Source organism: Lampetra planeri, chromosome 39, assembly GCF_965212315.1.
Source record: "Lampetra planeri chromosome 39, kcLamPlan1.2.h2, whole genome shotgun sequence".
Taxonomy (NCBI): domain Eukaryota; kingdom Metazoa; phylum Chordata; class Hyperoartia; order Petromyzontiformes; family Petromyzontidae; genus Lampetra; species Lampetra planeri.
Genome location: NC_136145.1, coordinates 7,129,716 through 7,148,631, shown reverse-complemented (window position 1 = coordinate 7,148,631; position 18,916 = coordinate 7,129,716). Strand labels below are relative to the sequence as shown.

General features: G+C 53.1%; 1 protein-coding gene across 4 annotated transcripts in view; it reads right to left on the bottom strand.

Moving 5' to 3' along the window:
• Positions 1-18,916, bottom strand: part of LOC144731560 (endophilin-A3-like) — a 74,643-nt gene that overhangs the window by 7,931 nt on the left and 47,796 nt on the right. For all 4 annotated transcript variants that reach the window (XM_078612700.1, XM_078612703.1, XM_078612704.1 and 1 more), the window contains exons 4-8: positions 9,620-9,763; positions 8,418-8,551; positions 7,658-7,816; positions 2,282-2,385; positions 1,032-1,180 (exon numbers count right to left, since the gene is read on the bottom strand). In XM_078612700.1, the coding sequence (XP_078468826.1) occupies positions 1,032-1,180; positions 2,282-2,385; positions 7,658-7,816; positions 8,418-8,551; positions 9,620-9,763 (690 nt within the window). The remainder of the gene's footprint in view (positions 1-1,031; positions 1,181-2,281; positions 2,386-7,657; positions 7,817-8,417; positions 8,552-9,619; positions 9,764-18,916) is intronic.

The following is an 18,916-nucleotide window of genomic DNA, read 5'->3' as shown; positions in this document are numbered from 1 at the left end:
CGAATGGAAATACACTGAAAATGAAATGCACGGAACCGCAAATCGTTGACACGCGATTCTGTCACGACGCGATTAACAATGAGGACAACATGCGTTCGGGCTGCGCGACACTCGCAAGCAAGACGTCCGCTTTGCACCAAGCGGGGCTTAATCTCTCACTCAATGTCTTCTGGGAGTTCGACGGACTGGAGCAGGTGGTCCGTGCAATAGCGGTCACTGCCAAAGCGAATATTTTTCAGGTCACCGAATCAGACAGATCCGGCTGAAATTAGGCCCCACTTTACGAGAACCTACCGTGGTATAATTTCGATCTAAAGCTTTCGTGACTGCAGGGATTCATCTTCTTGGTTCTTTCGGCAGCGTCTGAATGACTTCTCGACAGACCTGTTCTCCACCTGAGGACGGCTGCTTGCGTTGTGGCCGAAACGTCGTGAGAATAATTGTGTTATGTTTTATTTTTATTATTTTATTATTTAAATTCTACGTGACTTTACCGAAAGAACCAAGAAGAACCTCCCGTGGTGTTAACCATTCGCAGCACGCGCTCTCGCAAACACACGCACACGGCATTCGGTGGACAACACAGCGCAATGTCTGCACGCTGCGTGTGGAAAAGCACGCCGATGGCTGTACGGATGTGGCGAATCACAAGGGTCAAAGTTCGAGTCGAGGTAAAACAAGCAATGGGCGGAGCTCATCCACACGGACAGGCATGGGCGGGCGAGTGGGCGTGAATTCCACATTCCAATGGCAGGAGTCGGCGTCCCTACAATGACAAGGCAAGCCCGTTGCGGAGGGCGATGGTGAATGGACGCTAACCGCTAACAGGTCACGTGAGACGGGAGATCCCCGTCCGTTTCCCCGGTGCAACCGGCGGTGTTGAGGCGGTGGGAAGGGGGGTGGGGGCGGGGCGCCACGCCCCAACGGGAGCCCCTCGTCAGCGCCATCCAACCGAGAGGACGCGCACGACCCGCGCCCGTCCCTCACGGCGCTGTGAATCGCCGCTCACCCCCCCCCCCCCCCGCCGGTACCTGAGGACTTGGAGGAGCGAGCGGAGGAGGAGGCGTAGGAGGCGGCGCTGACGCCGCCGTTCTGCTGGCTGCTCTCCTGGAGGTCGCAGGGCGCGAACACGGGCTTGGGCTTGAACTCTCGCCTCGGCCGATCCGACGTCTCGCTTATCCTGCGCCACGGGTCGCCGCCGGCACGCACCGGGGGGGGGGGGGGGGGGGGGGGGGGAGGGGGTCACATGGCGCCCGCAAACACCACGAGGGCACTTCGAAGAGAGACGTCGAGTTGCGGAAAATGAGAATGGCGAAGTGGAAGTCGAGTTCGGTCGTTCTTAAGAGTCCTTCACAGTTGAGCCGCACTCCCAAATGTGGAAGTTAACGAAGCGCTGGTTGTTAACCCTTTCGCGTTCCGATGACGTGCGTCTAGGTCGTCGGTTTTTCTTCCGGTTACGTTCCGACGACTTAAGTGTAAATCGTCAAAACGAAACCAGAAGAAAAACTAAAATAAAATAACTTTATCGGGTACAGAGGCTCCCACAAGGCCGTGCGGGAGGGCGCGTGGCGCAGTTTGGCGTCAGCTATCGTAGAGTGCGGTCGTGTCGCTACGGTTCTCTGCGTTGAGTACGACGTCTTTACAAACAATGGCGCTACTACGCCTGTCGAAAAAAAATTCACGTTGAGCCGCTTGCAGGCATTTTGGAACGAGGAAGGGTTAAGTGAATTAAGTTTCACGGCGATTCCCCTGCTAGGCACGCACGCACGTTCGTCCCCACGGTGTTGTGACGCCTTCGTGCGTGGAGCGTAGGATTCCCGAGGACTGAACGTCGCATTCACATCCTCGTCGCTTTGCAGCGAGACGCGGTGTCCCTGAAGCAGTGGCGGCCGGTAGCCTCTCAACTGCGGCTCTGCAACCGACGGATCATCGATACGGCCACCCGAGTTCGATTCCTGGTCACGGCTACCATCAGTGGCGAGCGATGTCTGAACTGCTCCTGCCATACGTATGTATGCATGCGTGCATGTTGAACATCTTTCGCACCGTACGTAGCCAACCGTGTTAATCGACCTCTTCGCCAACGCGCACTGTCCTCTGTGGTAGCCTCGTGCCATTCGAAAGGTGCCGAAATGGACGCCTGGTTTGGTTTAAAGGGGCAGCAGGGTGGGGGCGGGGGAGGAGGGAGGTAGGGGGTGGGGGGAGGAGGGATGTAGGGGGGTGGGGGGATGAAGGGGGTATGGGGGGTGGGGGGCTGGGGGAGTAGGGGGGGGGGCGTCACCGGCGCTGCAGCTTCTGGTGCAGCTGCACGAGGATGACGGCTGACTGCTGGTGGTACTCCAGCTGAGCCTCCACCAGCGCCGCCAGCTGGCTCACCTGCTCCACCTGCTCCACACACAAAAGACAAAGACCCCCCGTGTAGCCTTAACAGACTGTTTGGGGCAAGTGTCGTTAAGCGAGCAGCACCTGCGAAGGCCGGCACGGCACACATGAGGGGGTGGGTGGACAGCACCACGCCCGACCGCCTTTGTCTCCCCAGTGGCGATGTTTACACACCGCACCAGGTACTCGTTTGAGGCTGAGTCGACCTAGGGGAGGCCCTGTACCGGTTCAGATAATCGTCACCGGTGTTGGCCGTGAGCGGGAATCGAACTCGGGTCGCCGGGTTTGTAGCGCAGTGCGCTAACCGCTACGCTAGCGCTCGCCACACACACACGCACTCACACAACAACAACAACAACCGCCATTCGCCACTAAGTGGCGGTGACGTCACCACGACGCTTGTGCCAGGCCAAGTGCACCTTGAGGCCACGTGAAGTATCGAACGCCCGCTGGCAGGAGGTCACGGGGCAGACCCAGCAGGTGCCACGGGTCGACTGACACATACGCACTCAAACACACACACCTAAACGCACACGCACGCACACACGCGTGCACTGCGTTACGAACCTGGCAGAGCGTGAGCTGCATTCCCGCTCATGGAACAACATTGGTGATGAATATCTGAACCGGTTCTGGGCCTCCCCTAGGTCGACTCAGCCTAGTATGTAAATAACGCTCCTCGGGAGACAAAAGCAGGCCGGGGTGGTGCCAGTCACACCAACCCGACCATGCGACGTCGCAGCCTTCACAGCTGCTCACCATCAGCAGTTTCCACAACAGCCTTCGTCGCCTGTACGGGGGACCTTTGTCTTTGTCTGCGTAGGGGGGCAGGGTCTGAGATCTCCGTTGAAGAGTGCGGTCGTCATTCAGGATGAGTCTGTCTGCGAGTCAGATTGTCGTGTCTGTGTTAATGTACTTGTGTTATCCGTAGCCCTCCGCCACCCGGCAGAACCCAATCAAATCCGGTTGTCACGTCCTGGGCAGATACGCCAACCGAGATTGAGCTCGTCAGCGAAACACCGGAGCGATGTTGAAGGGCAAAGCAAGAGTTGGACACGTTTTTTTTTCCCCACGACGTTTCCGCTGGAAGTCGCACAACCACGGCAGCTCGACCACGCCGCGTCTCTTCCTCGTAAGCTCCGAGGATGCCACGGACGCACGTGCGGCAGTGACGGCACTCAGGGACCGGGGGACAAAAATAAAATTTGGCGTGAAACTCGTAGAGCACACGGCTGTCGCGACGGAGTGGGCATCTCGAGGGGCTGCACTTGCAGGAGAAAGTAGGTCATCCTCAAACGTGTTCCAGAGATCCAGCTCTGCAGGGGGGCGACTCCCCCTGGGGCAAGACGGAGAGTCCTGAGTGCGAAGTGGCATTGATCGCACTTGACAAACGTGATGATGGCCGCTGCTGCTGCTGCTGCTGAAGGGAAAGCAAAATTCGAATTCATCTTTGATGGGGGAAAAAAAAACATTATTAAATTATAAGAAACGTCATCGGGTGGCACTCTTCACAGACTGTGGTCGTTGCTGTAAATAATGAACATTCCACATTACTGTGGCAGGGATCAGTCCATCCATTGCATGAACATGGTTGGCTTCAGAAAAAATTAAACCCATCATTTTATTGACTAAAAAGGCTACGAGGGATTGGTTTGGACTCCCGTCAAGGATTTTACATTAAGAATTTTCGATTGCAAATTTTAATTAAAAAATCAAAGAGATTCCCTGCTCAAATCAGAATCTAGCTGGCACTCATCTCGTGTTTGAAGCCCTGAGCCAGTGATGGAAATTCCACGATCCCATGGCAGGGGCGAGGCTTTACATAGAACAACCGCTCGCTGTACTGCCGTGCAACCCGGCCGGATAAACGACTGCAGTCGTTGGCATTTCCAACAGCACTGCTCAGCGGCCAGATCGTTTACGACTCACGAATGGGACAGTGGCCATCAATACGGCTTTGAGAATTGCCTTTTGTGTTTAGTTTGTTGTCCTTCCCCCCCCGCACCTCCGATTCGCACGGTTGGCTACGTACGGTGCGAAAGAAGATTTCAACATACACACGTACATGGTGAGACTATCCCCTGCCACAGTAATGTGGAATTTCGCCCAGAGACTACCAAATGAGGTGTGTGCTGCTCGCCCCCACCCCCTCCAACTGCGTGCACGAGCAGAGAGAGAGACTCGCGCGACTTTGATCGCGGTGACGGCGTGAGCGGTCGTTTGTTGTTGTTGTTGTTGTTGGTTTTTTTCCACGGTGGATTTTTCCACTTCGGCTACGGCATCGGAGCTGCGGCACGGGGGACGCACCGGACCTCGCGCTGGCCGGAACGTCGTGTAATGGACGTGCGGAGCAGGGGCGGTCAGAACTTCACACGCACATGGCCGAGGCAGAGCCACGAAGCCCGTGACGGGGATAACTTCACGATGGACGGTAGAGGGTCGGTCGGTCATTCGTTTCAGAGAAGCCTACTGCGCACGATTAAACCAGATCCGCACAAGTGCAGCGAGTTAACGGGCTCAACCCAGCCGCTATTTTGTTTCCGTGTTTTCACGACATAACAGACCCTTCCCTGTTATTTTGCAAACTAGATTATATATTATAATTTGGATTGACGCAGCATATGAATAAAATACGATGTGGATATTCACTGAATAGTCCGCTTTCCAGTTTGTCTTTTGTGTTTTCGAAACTTGCGGAGATTAGACGGTGCCGCGTGGCTGAGAGGTCGAAACTTGCGGAGATTAGACGGTGCCGCGTGGCTGAGAGGTCGGAGCGTTGAACCGGCCCCGCTGATTACAGGCTGCTCCCTGCGATTAAACCGGGTTGGTTCTCAAGTGCGGCGGAGTTGATGCTCTCTGCCCAGCCATAAATAACTTCACGTAAAAAAATAACGCCACGTTAAACTTTGGCTCGGCACATAATTTGGTTAAATTCCAGGTCTGCGAATGAAAATGCATTTATCCATGTGACTCAGCAGGGTGCATGGGAAACTGATTCCCCCTGCTGTAGGGACCAGGGATCATCTGAAGTGATCTCAAAAATCATCATGGCTTGGCTTCGCGAACGAAGATCTAGGGAGGACATCCACGTCTTCTGCAGGCACGCTGGTGGCTGACGAGGCCTATGCGGGACAAGCAGGTCCTGCCACAACGGCTGCAAGTATAGGTCTAATCTGGGTCTGATCTCAAAAGTAGTTCTATGATGTCCGCTTCCACGGGTCATTCTCTAACACTGCTCGAGCGAGAGACCCAAATTAATACTTGGTATCATGACGCTGGGCACGTTGGATAACATTTGATGGGAAAAATACACAAATCAAAATCGAGCGTCTCGCATCTTCATGCAGAAACTCGGAGACGTCGCAACGAGGCGGCCAAGGAAGTTTTGTGTCCGGCCGTTAAATGTTTACGTTGAAATATTTGACGTGAATATTTTACACGCCTCCATTTACCCAACAGTTTCGCAGCGAAAGGATTCGACATTAACGGCGGGGGGGTGGGAGGGGAGTGGAAACACCCAGAAGAGCCGTAAATTGTCATTTGGCGAAGGCCGAAATTGTCTCGCTTCGTACAAATTGGTTTCGTGTTCCTTCGTCGGACCCCATCTCTTCCCCGGGAAGATTACCATAACACAACCATCTCACCGCCACTGCCGCCACTTACTTGAGCCATCACCACCACCACCAGACCGTGCCTCGCCTCCCCCCGTGCCGCATTAACCCGTCTCTACCTTGTTCCTCTCGTTCATCCGCGCGACCTTAATCGCTCACGGTGCACCTCTCCCTTCGTCATCATTCTTTGTCCTTCCAAAATGAAGTTGGATTCTCACTTAAAAATCGGAGCTCTATTGTTCCACCTTGTCGCCGACCATATTCCCATTGGGGGCGGCGATGTTTGGCCCAGCGATTTCGCGGTTGGAATCCGGCAGGACGTTCTGGTTAACACCGCGGGGCGCATTAAGAGATCCCGTGATGCCATTGGATAGGCGCGGGACCATTGCGTGCCGACATTACACACTAAGTTCTGGCCGCAAATGAACCGCGATAACCTGATGATCTCGCCAAACCGTCACGCGAACTCTGGTCATTCACGCAGCGGCTTTTGGCGAGCCGTCGAACAAAGCCGGTCACCATGAAGGGCATATGGGAGGGCGTGTGGCACAATTTGGCGCCGGCTATGCTCGAGCGCGGTCGTGTCGCTACGGTTCTCTGCGGTGAGTACGATGTCTTGAAAATAACGGCGTTACGCCTCTCTGAATAAGATTAACGCTGAACCGCTCGCGCGTTTAGAGATTCAGCGGTTGAACAGGATGCACCCTGCAACTTACAGATGTCTCGGAAGGGGAAAGCATTAAACTGCTACGCCGGGAGATCAATGCAGCGATCCCTGGATCATGTCCATCTGCTATGACGAAGGGCCACTGCCCAAGACATCACCTAGTACAGGCACACCCCGGTTGACATCCAAGATGCGTTCCTGAAAACCAGAACGCAAATTGAAAGTACTTAAATCGAAGATGGGATGTTGGATCGTAACGTGGTACAGAACCTACTCGTACTACTAGTAGCATTAATACTAGTAGTACCTACTACTAATAGTAGTTGTACCTACTATTAATAGTAGTTGTACTATTACTATGGATGGGATGGTGGAGCGTAACGTGGTACAGAACCATTGGTGCGAAAAGTAAGTTTATATTATTGATAGATGTATTATTATTATTAATTGCTTTTAAGACGAAAAATAGTTTACACTTGTGTGAAAAATAGTTTCCATCAATACAGTGTGGGGGGAAAACAAATGAAGAGAGTAGACATGAGAAAGACCGCAGCCTGTCAGGGACACTCACGCTGGGAGGTGCCATCTGGCGCATGAGTGTTCGCTGTGGAATGTAAAACTATGTGGGGCCTAGCGGCGAAGTTCGTAGCTCTCGAGTAGATGACGGCAAGGCACACAGTTCGTAAAACGGGATTGGGTATCGATAAGTTCGGGAGGTTACGGCGAAAGTCCGTCACGTGAGAGGGCGTAAATCGGGGTATTGCTGTGTAGATATCAGTTTTTTTATGTTTAAAGGCCACACGGTGGTGTTATTGATGAATGTGCGGAGCTCTCCTGCATTGCAAGTCCGGTGTGCTCGCCATGACACCACGGCGGCTGCTGCAGCATCTCCTCCGGTAGACCTTACGATCAAACAATCGTCCGCCTCTTTCTCTCATCGCCACCTCGACGAACCGAGCGCGCGGGGTTGGCGAGGACGCGCGGGGGTTTTACGTACGTCGCTCTCCAGGAGGTTGAACATGCTGCTCTCGGCCACCTCCTTGGACTCCTCGAACTTCTCGGCCGACTGGCGGATGTCCTCCTCCAGGATCTTGCCCTGGCGCTTCTTCTTGTAGTCAAAGTCGAGGCGCCGCCCCTCCAGCTTCTTGAGGTGTTGCTGTAGCAATGGCAGCAGTGGCAGCAGCGGAGAGCCGAGAGAATCGCGACGGTCATTGGCGGTGGCATCACAAGGCCGCACGCAAACCCTTGTGCCGTGGCTACGGCTGCCACAATGTTATTTCTCACGATGCCATACGCCGCGATATCAATATTCACAACGACGATTATCGCGGTATTGACGTCTATCCATAGAACAAACCACGGTCGACTTCCAAACAAAGCGGTACTCAGTTGTATTGACCCTAGAGGGATGATTGGCCGAGTTAACCCCCGCCTCCATACCAACCAGCAATTTTAATTCTCAACCGGTGGATATCAGAACCAGTCCTGGGGCCTCCTCCCCTCGGTTGACTCAGTCTTAAAAATGAGCAACTGGTGCGGTGTGTACACATCGCCACTCGGGAGACAAAGGCGGCCGGGCACGGTGTTGGTCAGCCCAACCCCCTCGTGCGACCGTGCCGGCCTTCGTAGGGCGCTACTCGCCAAACGGCACTTGCCCCTCAGAGTCCGTTAAGGCCACACGCACGGAGGGGGGGGGGGGACCTTTGCCTTTGACTGCGCGAGCACCGGCGACGGACGACTCGCGGAGCCGCGCTCACCCCGATCTCCCGAAGCTCCTTCTCCTGCAGGCCCTGCAGGGGGTCAATGAAGTTCTGCTTGACGCCGATGTCCAGGCCGTCCTTCACCTCCGCCATCTCCTTGTACGACTCGCCCACGTCCACAAGGGCCTGGCCTGGAGGCCGGTCGGCGGAGGGGCGGAGGGGTTGGTGGGTGGGTTAGGGGAGGGAAGGAAAGTCCGCTCGCGATCGGCTCGAACTAAACCCGCGCGGTTGTCACACGATCCACGCAGCGTTTGGATTTACCCCCCCATCGTTCCGGCTCTTTCGTTCCATCCCCGAGTTCTCGCTGTGCTCAATCGGAGACCCGTGTCAACCCTGGCCTGCTGCTGCACTTTGAATGCTGCCCACTGGGTGGGCTTTTGGGTCCATGGGCACGCTGCTCGGCAACTGTGGTTTGCACGTCCATGCTCTAAATTAATTCAAGAGCGACTTGCTTAACAGTTCTACCTTACTCCAGAATCCCTTCTTTGCAAGATGAATGTGACTTGCTGACCCGCCCCTCCCGGACATCTGTGAGAAAGAGCTTCGTAGCTCATTGGATTTACTCGTACTGTGAGATCGCTCGCACGCCAATTTTGCTCGCACTGCGACGTCTGGCAGAGATAAGCGAGTAGGCGGGTTCAACCGCAGGGAAGAGAGAGAGACACGCTGCTCGATCATGTGTTTCCGGTTGTCTCGCACTTTGGTCCACAAGGTGGCAGCTTCTTTCGCTTCTTTAGGAACTGCATATTCAAATTGCCGCGTAAGTGACGTTGGTGTACAAATGACATTGCGACGTTGCCGTGCGAGCGGCGTTGTCGTGTGAGCGGCGTTGCCGTGCGAGCGGCGTTGCCGTGCGAGCAGCGTTGTCGTGTGAGCGACATTGCCGTGGGAGCGGCATTGCCATGGGAGCGGCGTTGTCGTGTGAGCGGCGTTGCCGTGGGAGCGACGTTGCCGTGGGAGCGGCGTTGCTGTGCGAGCGGCGTTGCCGTGGGAACAACGTTGCCGTGCGAGCGGCGTTGCCGTGGCAGCGGCGTTGCCGTGGGAGCGACGTTGCCGTGTGAGAGCTCTACATCCCAACCGTCAAAACCTACAGTGATAGAGATACACACGGCCACGCCACCATTGCAGCTGGGGAAGACGAGAGATCGCCTCGGCTCGCGACGGGGACGTGCGGCGGCGCGCGACGGCAGGGCCCCTACCGAAGTTGGACTCCTCGCCCAGGTCCTGGCCGTACTTCACCATGCACTCCCCGAGCGTGCCCTCCGGCTGCGGGTATCCCGTGGACTTGACCTGGCCGCGGATCTTGGACATGGTGTTCAGCATCCCGAGCTTGGCGCGCGATGCTGAGGCGAGAGAGAGAGAGAGAGAGCGATTGACGGGATGTGGAAAACAACTCGGCATCTCTGGGCACCTGTTTTTTTTTGCCAGTATCAAAATGGTGAAGAAAAAGATAGCAGTAGGCTTCACCCTTTCTGCCAATAAAACGGCAGGTGCTAAGATGTGCAAACACCAAATATATCCCTAATAATTCAAGGCATCAAGTCCGCATTAACCACACGGTACTTGTGGCAAAAACAAGCAAACAAACATGCTCCGATTATAATTTGAGCATTGTCTTTGAATCTGATTGGTCTACACCAGAGGTAGCCTTATTTACGGACTTGCCTCTGCTTCAGTGTTAGACGACCAGAGAACAAACACCGAAAGGTCAAGTCAGAGCGAGGCAACAACAACTGTCATTCGCCGCTAAGTGGCGTGACCACACCGTTCGTGCAGGCCAGGTGCACTGAGGTCACGTGAAGCGTCGAAGGCTCGCTGGCAGGTGGTCACGGGACAGACCCGATTAGCACGGTTGGCTACGTACGGTGCGAAAGAAATTCAACGTAAATACACGATGGGTTGACCGACTAAGAAAGCTGGCAGATGCACAGACCGTGCTGCCCACTGTACCACCGCAATGGGTTTAAGCCACGCGGTGCTCTGCCCATTGTGAGCGGTGTTGTTGGAGGGCACCAGCCTCGATACGCACGCACACGTATGCACACACACACACACACGAGGAATGTGTTCAGGGGGCCTAGATGCGACATTTCTGGCGATCCGAATATATTTCAAATTTCACATCAGCCCAAAAGTATGCCATCTACAGAAACGGGCTCACTCACCAATGGGGAAGTGCCGGGCCACCGCATCGTTAATGAACATGCCGGCGTTGAGTCACTGGCGTTAAATTTAAACCCCGTATTTATTGAGTGTGGCGTGTAATGTGCATTATTAAGGCCTCACACGTTGGCCTTAATGGCACGCTGCTGCTGCGGCGCAGCCACGACCGGTGAGAGGGAGATGCGAGGCGTTTTATTGCCACGTCGGGGAAACGTTCCCCGCTCGTTCAACCGTCTGACTTGCGCACCCTTCACGAGCGGCGGGCGCGGGCGGTTAGCGCTGCGATGCGCTGCAAAGTCGGCGACAAGGGTTCGATTCCCGCTCATGAACAATCATCGCGCGCTTTCAGATGCGCTTCTGCGGCCGTCTGGAATGCTCCCTTCCTTCCGATGTTAGAAAGCCACTGGAGCTCTGGTTCTTTAATATCATCGAGATTTAAAACTAATTTCTTTAGAACTACTTGTTGCGTTTAGTTTATTGTCCTATACCCACACCTCCGATTAGCAAGGTTGGCTACGTACGGTGCAAAAGAAATTCAACATACATACGTAACAGTGGCGAATATGTAAACCGGTCCGGGGAATCCCCTAGGTCGACTCAACCATAAATGAGTACCTGGTGCGGTGTGCAAACATCAGCACTGCGGAGACAAAGGCGGCCAGGCATGGTGCTGTCCACCCACCCTCTCGTGTGTCATGCTGTGCTGGCCTTAATAGGTGCCCGCCGACAGCACTTATCCCAACAGTCGACTAAAGGCGACATCTCTGTCTATTTGCAAATTGGACTGGCTCGTGTTTAATTCACTACATTTGTCGAGCGATTGGACCTGTCCTGTGGGATTTCTCAGTTCAGCTCCTGCACCCAACGCATTCGTATCGCTCCTTGCACACAAGCAGCCACGTTCGTACGCTTCAAGAATAGAGGTGGAAAGGTGACAGGTCAAAGTCGAGGTTATTTGTTGCTCGGACGAGCGTTGCGGTGGTGCGAAAGTCTCATTTACAGCGCTGAGCCGGTGGTGGTAATTGACATTCTTATGGCCGGGGCAAGTCTATCCATAGGACAAGCCGTACTCATCGGTGATAATAATAGGAATAAATGTGGAAAAGGGAAAGGTGCAGCCTTGCAATTACTCCCCGAAGCCACTGTTGGCAGAAGGGGCTCCAAAGGAGCTCCAGAGAGGCCGTCTCCTGGAGGGTTATTTTTGGCCTTCTCTTCCACGCTGGCCAGACGTGAGAATACCCACAACTTCACCCCACCGCACGCGACCTGCCGATCGACTCACCATGCTACGGCCGTTCATACCGCCGGGTGGATAGGGGCGGCGGGAGATTTAAGAACCTCGCAGCAGCAGCAGCGTCGTTTCAACTGCCGCGTCGTAAAGTGGACGCTGAACACACACACACTCTGGCCTCGACGACGATCGATCTTTCGCCAACCCGCACCGACCCAGCGCGGTGAAGTACGGTCAAGTAACACTCCCCCCGCTGTCCTCACGGGTGCACTGGGGAGCCCCTCGCCCAGCATTGCGTTGACAGCACGAGCCGTGAAAAACACCGCACGCATACGCACTTTAGCAGGCCCGTTAGACACTTTGGACAGATGGTGATGGAATATTTGTTTGTCACTGGCTGCTCTTGCAGCGAATGGCCTCTACTTAAGGCCCGTTAACATGTTTGTGTACACGCGTCATTGCCTGTTCGCTACCTGAGAGGTAATCGACAGCCCGGACACCCTTTCAAACGAGATGTTCCATCGCAAGAGGGGATTGTCCGGGTAAAATATTGTAATAAAACAAAAATGTGTTGATTCATCCATCCATGTGCAGGCCCACCCAGCTGGATGCAGAGGGACCGATTTGACAACCCAGATGTCAGCCTTGCGGGTCGCATTGCATTTCGAAGATTTGCGTCCTTTTCCCGTGATATACACAACAAGAAAAAAAACTTTGTCAGGACGTGGCCTGGTGGCTCAGAGGTCAGAGCGATGAGCAGCCTGGGTTCGACTCCAGGTTTCAGCCGCTGCCTACTGTGCGATTAAAGCGGCTTATCGAGCGTGGCGGGCGGGTCGATGGCCTCTCATCCCAGTCACCAAGAAAAAATAAACACTTCACAACGAATTCGTTTTTATTTGGCTAAATGTCCACCATGAGAATGAAAAACAAAGTGGCTCTGGCTTGCTTTTCTTAGGTCTTTCGGTAAAGTCACGTAGATAGGATCTTGTATTATCAAAGAACCTATCTACGTGACTTTACCGAAAGACCTAAGAATATGAATTCCTGCAGTCACGCGATACCATGTCACCGCCGTGTGCAGGGCCGGTGGGGAAAGTGCCGCGATGATTGCAGGGCCACGCAGATTCCCTCCCCGGAGAAACTCGCAGGCGGACGTGGGATTTAAATCGTGGACCCCACACGGACGGAGGCCAAGGTGAACGAGACGCCTGCTGCTGCTGCTGCTGGGTAATTCACAGTCCCCTTTGCTTTGACATTCCAGGCAGAAGGCCTCTAAGCACGCCAAGACATTCTTGACACTGAACTAATGTGTGAGTTATCACTGCACTCAAAAATTGCAGTTAAGATTATTGTTATGGTTAAGACAACTTTAAAACATTCTCGAGTACACCGGGGGGAGAAGATATCAGAGAAGACATCACTTTGCAGTATAATAATCAGCAGCAGCATGAGCAGTTTAATAATCAGCAGCAGCATCAGCAGTATAATAATCAGCAGCAGCATCAGCAGACTAGACGACCTGTTGCCACACGAATCTAGCACAATAATTACAAATGTAACCAGATGGAACAGTTTTCCCGTTCGGTTTAACCTGCATTTACACTTCAATTCTTTAGTCATCCACGTCTGCAGGTGTTGACAGAATGGCTGCGTTTTACCGCTCAAACTGCCACTAGCCGGGGATCCGGAAGCCTTCAATTTCGCACGAGGATAATTCGCGCTCGTTTGACGGACGCTGAAGGCTGCTTCCAAGGACGTGGGTGTCCAACCCCAGTAATTACGTCTCTTTACAAACGATGAAGCCCAATCCGGACAGCTCCCATTCATATTCAGATTCACGACTCACGCTGCTGTCGCATCGCTGCAACGGATCATTCGATACCCGGACACGGCACCCCCTATTCCCCCTCGAAGACGCCGGCGGTGTAAACGTCAACGGCATCAGAACATCGCCGGCAGAACATGGCAATTTGTTGCGAGTACAGCCCACTGGTGAGTTGGAGATCAAAGCCATACGAGCACGACGTTTCGCCAGTAACGTCGTACTCAGATTGTAAATGTTGTGGCTTTGCTCTCCAACACACCGGTGTGTTGTACTGAACAGAACATGCCAATGAATTGGCATGTGAATTGGCACGTTCTGTTCACGTGACAAACCTTACTAGTTGGCTGTGTCGGGTGGTGGCGGGTTTAACGACACATCTCTATATTTATGCGATCCAACCCAAAAACACCCTGTATTATGAGCGTTAACAATGCCGTTGTGCGGCTGTGTTGGCGGACGGCAGACAGATGGCTCAGTGTAGACACCAGAAACCCATTACCCTGGTGACATTCAATATTCGACAGAAATCATTAGGACATGCATATTAACGCCATAAGCGGCAGAGGTAAATGAAGTCGCACAGAAGGCACGGTGTCGCCAGTTATGCAGCGTAAATAATATGACGATACTTGCATTCATTTTGTGCCCACAACGTAACAAAACGTTGTCACAGAGCAGTTTAGTTTCTTTTTCGCCTCGGAGACCCCTAATTGCCGCTTGTCCCTGTGTGGAACAACGTTAAGTGGGCCATTAGTCTGCCCGTAGGAGGCCAAGGTGATTGCTGCATGTAATCCCAACAAGTGTCATTTGATTCGAATTTTGGAACTTTGGGCCACGACTCCGGCACACACAACGGCCTCCTCTCTGTTCGAATGACGTCACGGGATCTTTAACGTCCACTGTGGAGCAGAGAGCACCCATTTATACGGCTAATACACCCGCGGTAATAACCAGGGTGGCCTTCCCGGATCGAACCGAAAACCTCAGCAACAACAGGTCACAGCTGGGCCATGTCACTGCCCAATTGGGAAGCTCTCTGTCATCGGCACGCGCCCCCCCGGTGCAACTGCACCGCTTGCACACTCGATAGCCAGGCCACTGGGTGTCACCGAGACATCAGGCGTTGCACCCAGTTGACGTCCATCCTCGTCTGTTCACATACGAGTGCAATGGTCACCCTATTTCCGTTCAATGTTTCTGTAGTTTAATTGCAATCACACTATATGATCATATTCTTGGTTCTTTCGGTAAAGTCACGTAGAAGGGAAATAATAAAATAAAAAAAATAAAAGACAGCGTCCATTAGGACGCTGTCTTTCCGACAGCTCTGTTCTTCACCTGAGGACGGCTGCTTGTGTTGTGGCCGAAACGTCGTGAGAATTTTATTATGTTTTATGTTTATTATTTTATTATTTCCCTTCTACGTGACTTTACCGAAAGAACCAAGAATATGAATCCCTGCAGTCACGAAAGCTTTAAATCGAAACTATATGATCAGTCTAACAAAAATCATCCGCACCAGATGACATAATCCTACAGGGAATTATTTGACAACGATTTCTTTTGGGCAATATTCTTTGATTTCTCAAGTGGACACGGTTGTTTTTGCACCGATTTCTATTTGCTTCTTTGCATAACTTTACTTTTTTGTTATTGTTCTTGGCGACGCAAGATCGCTCTCGCGAACGAGACTCATCCTGGGTCCCTCAAATTCTCGACCGGTCGCGCAAAAATAAACTTAAAACCTGAATCCAGTTGGGTTAAAGCCCCTTTTCCCGGCGAGCGAACACAGCGCTCCGGCCCGACTTGGAATCGCGCCGCTCGCGCACAAAGCCGACGAGCCGGGCGTCGGGCAGCGAGTGATCTTGTCGTCGGTGGTCAGCAGCGAGCGCGATGTGAACGCGACGGACGGCAGACGACGACGAGGAGCGGAGGGCGTGTGCGGACACCGCGTTCGGAAGGTGGCGCACGAATCCGCGCGAGTGAAATCCGCGTCGATTCGGAGGCGCCGTCGCCGATCGGCAGGTGCGCTTGCGTCGCTGAACACGCGTCCAGGCACGTGGCGCCTCCTCCTGGGTTATTAAAACGTTCGGAAAGGAAAGTGGCCCATCGTCCCGTTGCAGAACCCTTGTAAAAAAGAAAAAGACTCTCAGAGAGACACGGATGCTTTCCTGGATGAACGAACGGCATTCTCGTTGTTGTCGTTATTATCGTGACTGCTGCCTGCCGTTTTGCCTGTGCGGGGAAAAGCGAGGTTCGACGAAACGAGACGCGCTCGGACGGAGTGGCGGGGGGGGGGGTGGAACTGCTAACCGCGACATGAAACGGGCTTCCAAGAATCCGGCCTCTCAGAAGCGCCGTCTCGTTACGTGCAGAGACTCGTCGCTGCCCGCCACACGCCCTCGGGCGTCGCCTTCACACCTCAGCTCATAATCACGGTCCCCCGTGCGTGCGCGTCGTGCGCGTCGTGACAAAACCACGAGAATGCATCGCCGGCCGCCCTGGACTTGCAACCGAGAGGTCGCCGGTTCCATTCAATTTCCCGGCGCGGCAGTTGAAACGATAATGGGCAGGTTTCTTAATCCCCCGCCCACCGCCAGCAGTATAAATGGGCGACAAGGCAGTCCGTTGATGGGCCGGTCACATGTGTGGTGGGATAAAGTGTGGGTACTCTCACGCTTTTGGGCGCCAGATGTTAACTGCCTCGCCTGGTACGCAGGAGGTTGCGGGTTCGATCCCGACCCTGACGCCTGCTGCTGTATATTTGGAGTCAGCGGGGTCTCTCTCCCCGTGGTGCCATGGATTTTCCTCCGGGTCCTCCGGGTCCTCCGGTTTGTCCCCTCACATTTAGAATCAACATCACGGCGCTTAGAGTATTTGGCTGCTATACATTTCCACGCGATGAATCACTTTATTGAACTATCATTTGTGGCCAGGTCGCTTCTGAAAAACAGCTACATAGTTTAAATAGTTTACTTTCGATTTAAAGCTTTCGTGACTGCAGGGATTCATATTCTTGGGAAATAAAAAAATTCACAAAAATTAAAATTGTCACGACATTTCGATTGCAACACAAGCAATCATCATCAAGTGTGAAAACCACAGCAAGAAAAAAACGTACCCGGCCGGGTACGGGTACCCGTACGCTACCCGTACCCTACCCGAAATGAGTGACAAACGGTTTCTCACCGGTGACTCACGGCCTACCCGTACCCGGCTGCACCAGGGTCGCAAACGGGTACCCGTACCCGTACCCGGCCGGGTACGGGTAGCCGGGTATCGGGTACCCGGTTGCGACCTCTGCGCTACACGCGACCTGCCGATCGACTCGCTGCGGCGTCGCCCGTTGCCGTGTGGACAGATGCGGCGCAGGTTTTCAAGAAGCCTGCGCCGTCCTTTCGCCTGCCGCGCCAGGAGGTCAAACCGGCGACCGCCGGATCGCAAGTCCAGTGAAGTGACCATCGCGCAACTGCAGCATCCCGCTCTGTGTATTGACGTTTCATTATTTTCACGAGTGGAAACTAAAACAAAAAAATTCCCCCTCAGTGTCCTGTCTTTTCTTAGAGCCGGCTTCTTTTTAGTTGCTCCCAAGGGGAAGGAAACTGCCCTGGGCAGAGTTTCTCAAGCGCACGTCTCTCGCAACAAGGCAGCCGCCAGTCAGGTCGGCCGCAGTTCGATTCCCCAACGCGCGGCGTCAGTCAATCTCCGTTGTCCGCCAGGAGATGAAATAAACCTTCGACTTAAAAGCTTTCGTGACTGCAGGAATTCATATTCTTTGGGTCTGTCGGTAAAGTCACGTGGATAGGTTCAAATTAATAAAAATTTATATAAAATAAACAAAAAAACTACGACGTTTCGAGCACGACACAAGCGATCGTCATCAGGACAAAAAAAGAGAAAATGAACCCATTGGGAGAGATGGAAAAACCGGCCTCTACTTTGTTTTTAGCAAGGGCGACGACACCTGGTTACTTCAGCAGAACTCGACGCATTCGTCAAGGCAACTCGGTGGCCCTTAAATGGACAAATACATAACGGGCGATGTTTTGGGCATCGGCCCTTCTCTACGATGAACCTGGGTTCTCAAGAAAACTCATTTGATGGTCTCGGCCACGAACTGCATAACATTATTATGGCCCTTCTCCTTCACAGCCATGAATCGAATGTAATTTATATTTATAGAGCGCCGCCTTTGCGCAAGGCGCTCGATGACATCGCTTACAGAACGGCAACAGAGAATGGAACGACCGAATTGACGGAGGGGGGGGGTGCTACAATGCATTGATGAATGAGTGGCAGCAAGAGAGGGGGACTTGGGGATCACGAGAGGGTTATAGGGGCCGTCCATAAATGACGTCACGCGATTTTGGACGATTTTTGACACCCCCCCCCCCGTCACACGGCGTCACAAAAGTCAGACCCCCACCTCAAATATGACGTCACAAAGCTATGCCCCCCGACCCCCCCCCAAAAATAAAACATGCTTTAAACTATTGTCATTGTAGTGCGTATTTAATGTGGCGCTGCACTCTGATGTTGTAGGAGAAAACATTTATTAAAAAGTCTATTTAATTAAGTAGAACGTGTTGTCTACATTTATTTAAAGTTGCGCATTTTGATGTGACGTCACATTTCTCAAACCCCCCTCCCCCTCGTCACACATCGTCACAAATGTCTGACCCCCCCCCTAGGTGCGTGACGTCATTTATGGACGGCCTCATAGGGGAGGGACGGGAAGTAGTGGAGGGTCGAGGGGAGGGAATGGGCGACGGGGAAGAGGTTAAGGAAGGGCACTGAAGGGCCACTGCCGAAACGCCGCCGACCAAAATTATTTATTTATTTACTCGTTAAGGTCTCGCAATGTTATTGGCGAATGTGTTGAGTTGTGGTTTTGGTCAAACCGTTTGCTTGTGCACCGCTGCCAACGCAGCAGCAGCAGCAGCGCCGTAGAATTGGGTTTACCATCAGGACGATTTAAGTACGTTAATAAGCATTTAAATTGAACAAAGCTAGGCTTAACTTTATCAACTCGATAAAAAAAAAATGCTAATAATGCGCAGCAAGAATGTGAATTATACACGTAAAACATTTACATTCGCATTTGATAATATATACGAGATAAATTACGTAGAGGAAAGCGACCCAAGTCAGCGGGGAGAGGCAATGTTCATCTGTAAACAAACTGGCTCTTCAGGGCAGTCGGAAAAGATGTCAAAAAAACATTCACAAACGTTGACGTCAAGACGATCCATCATCAGCCACTCTCTGTATTCTGCT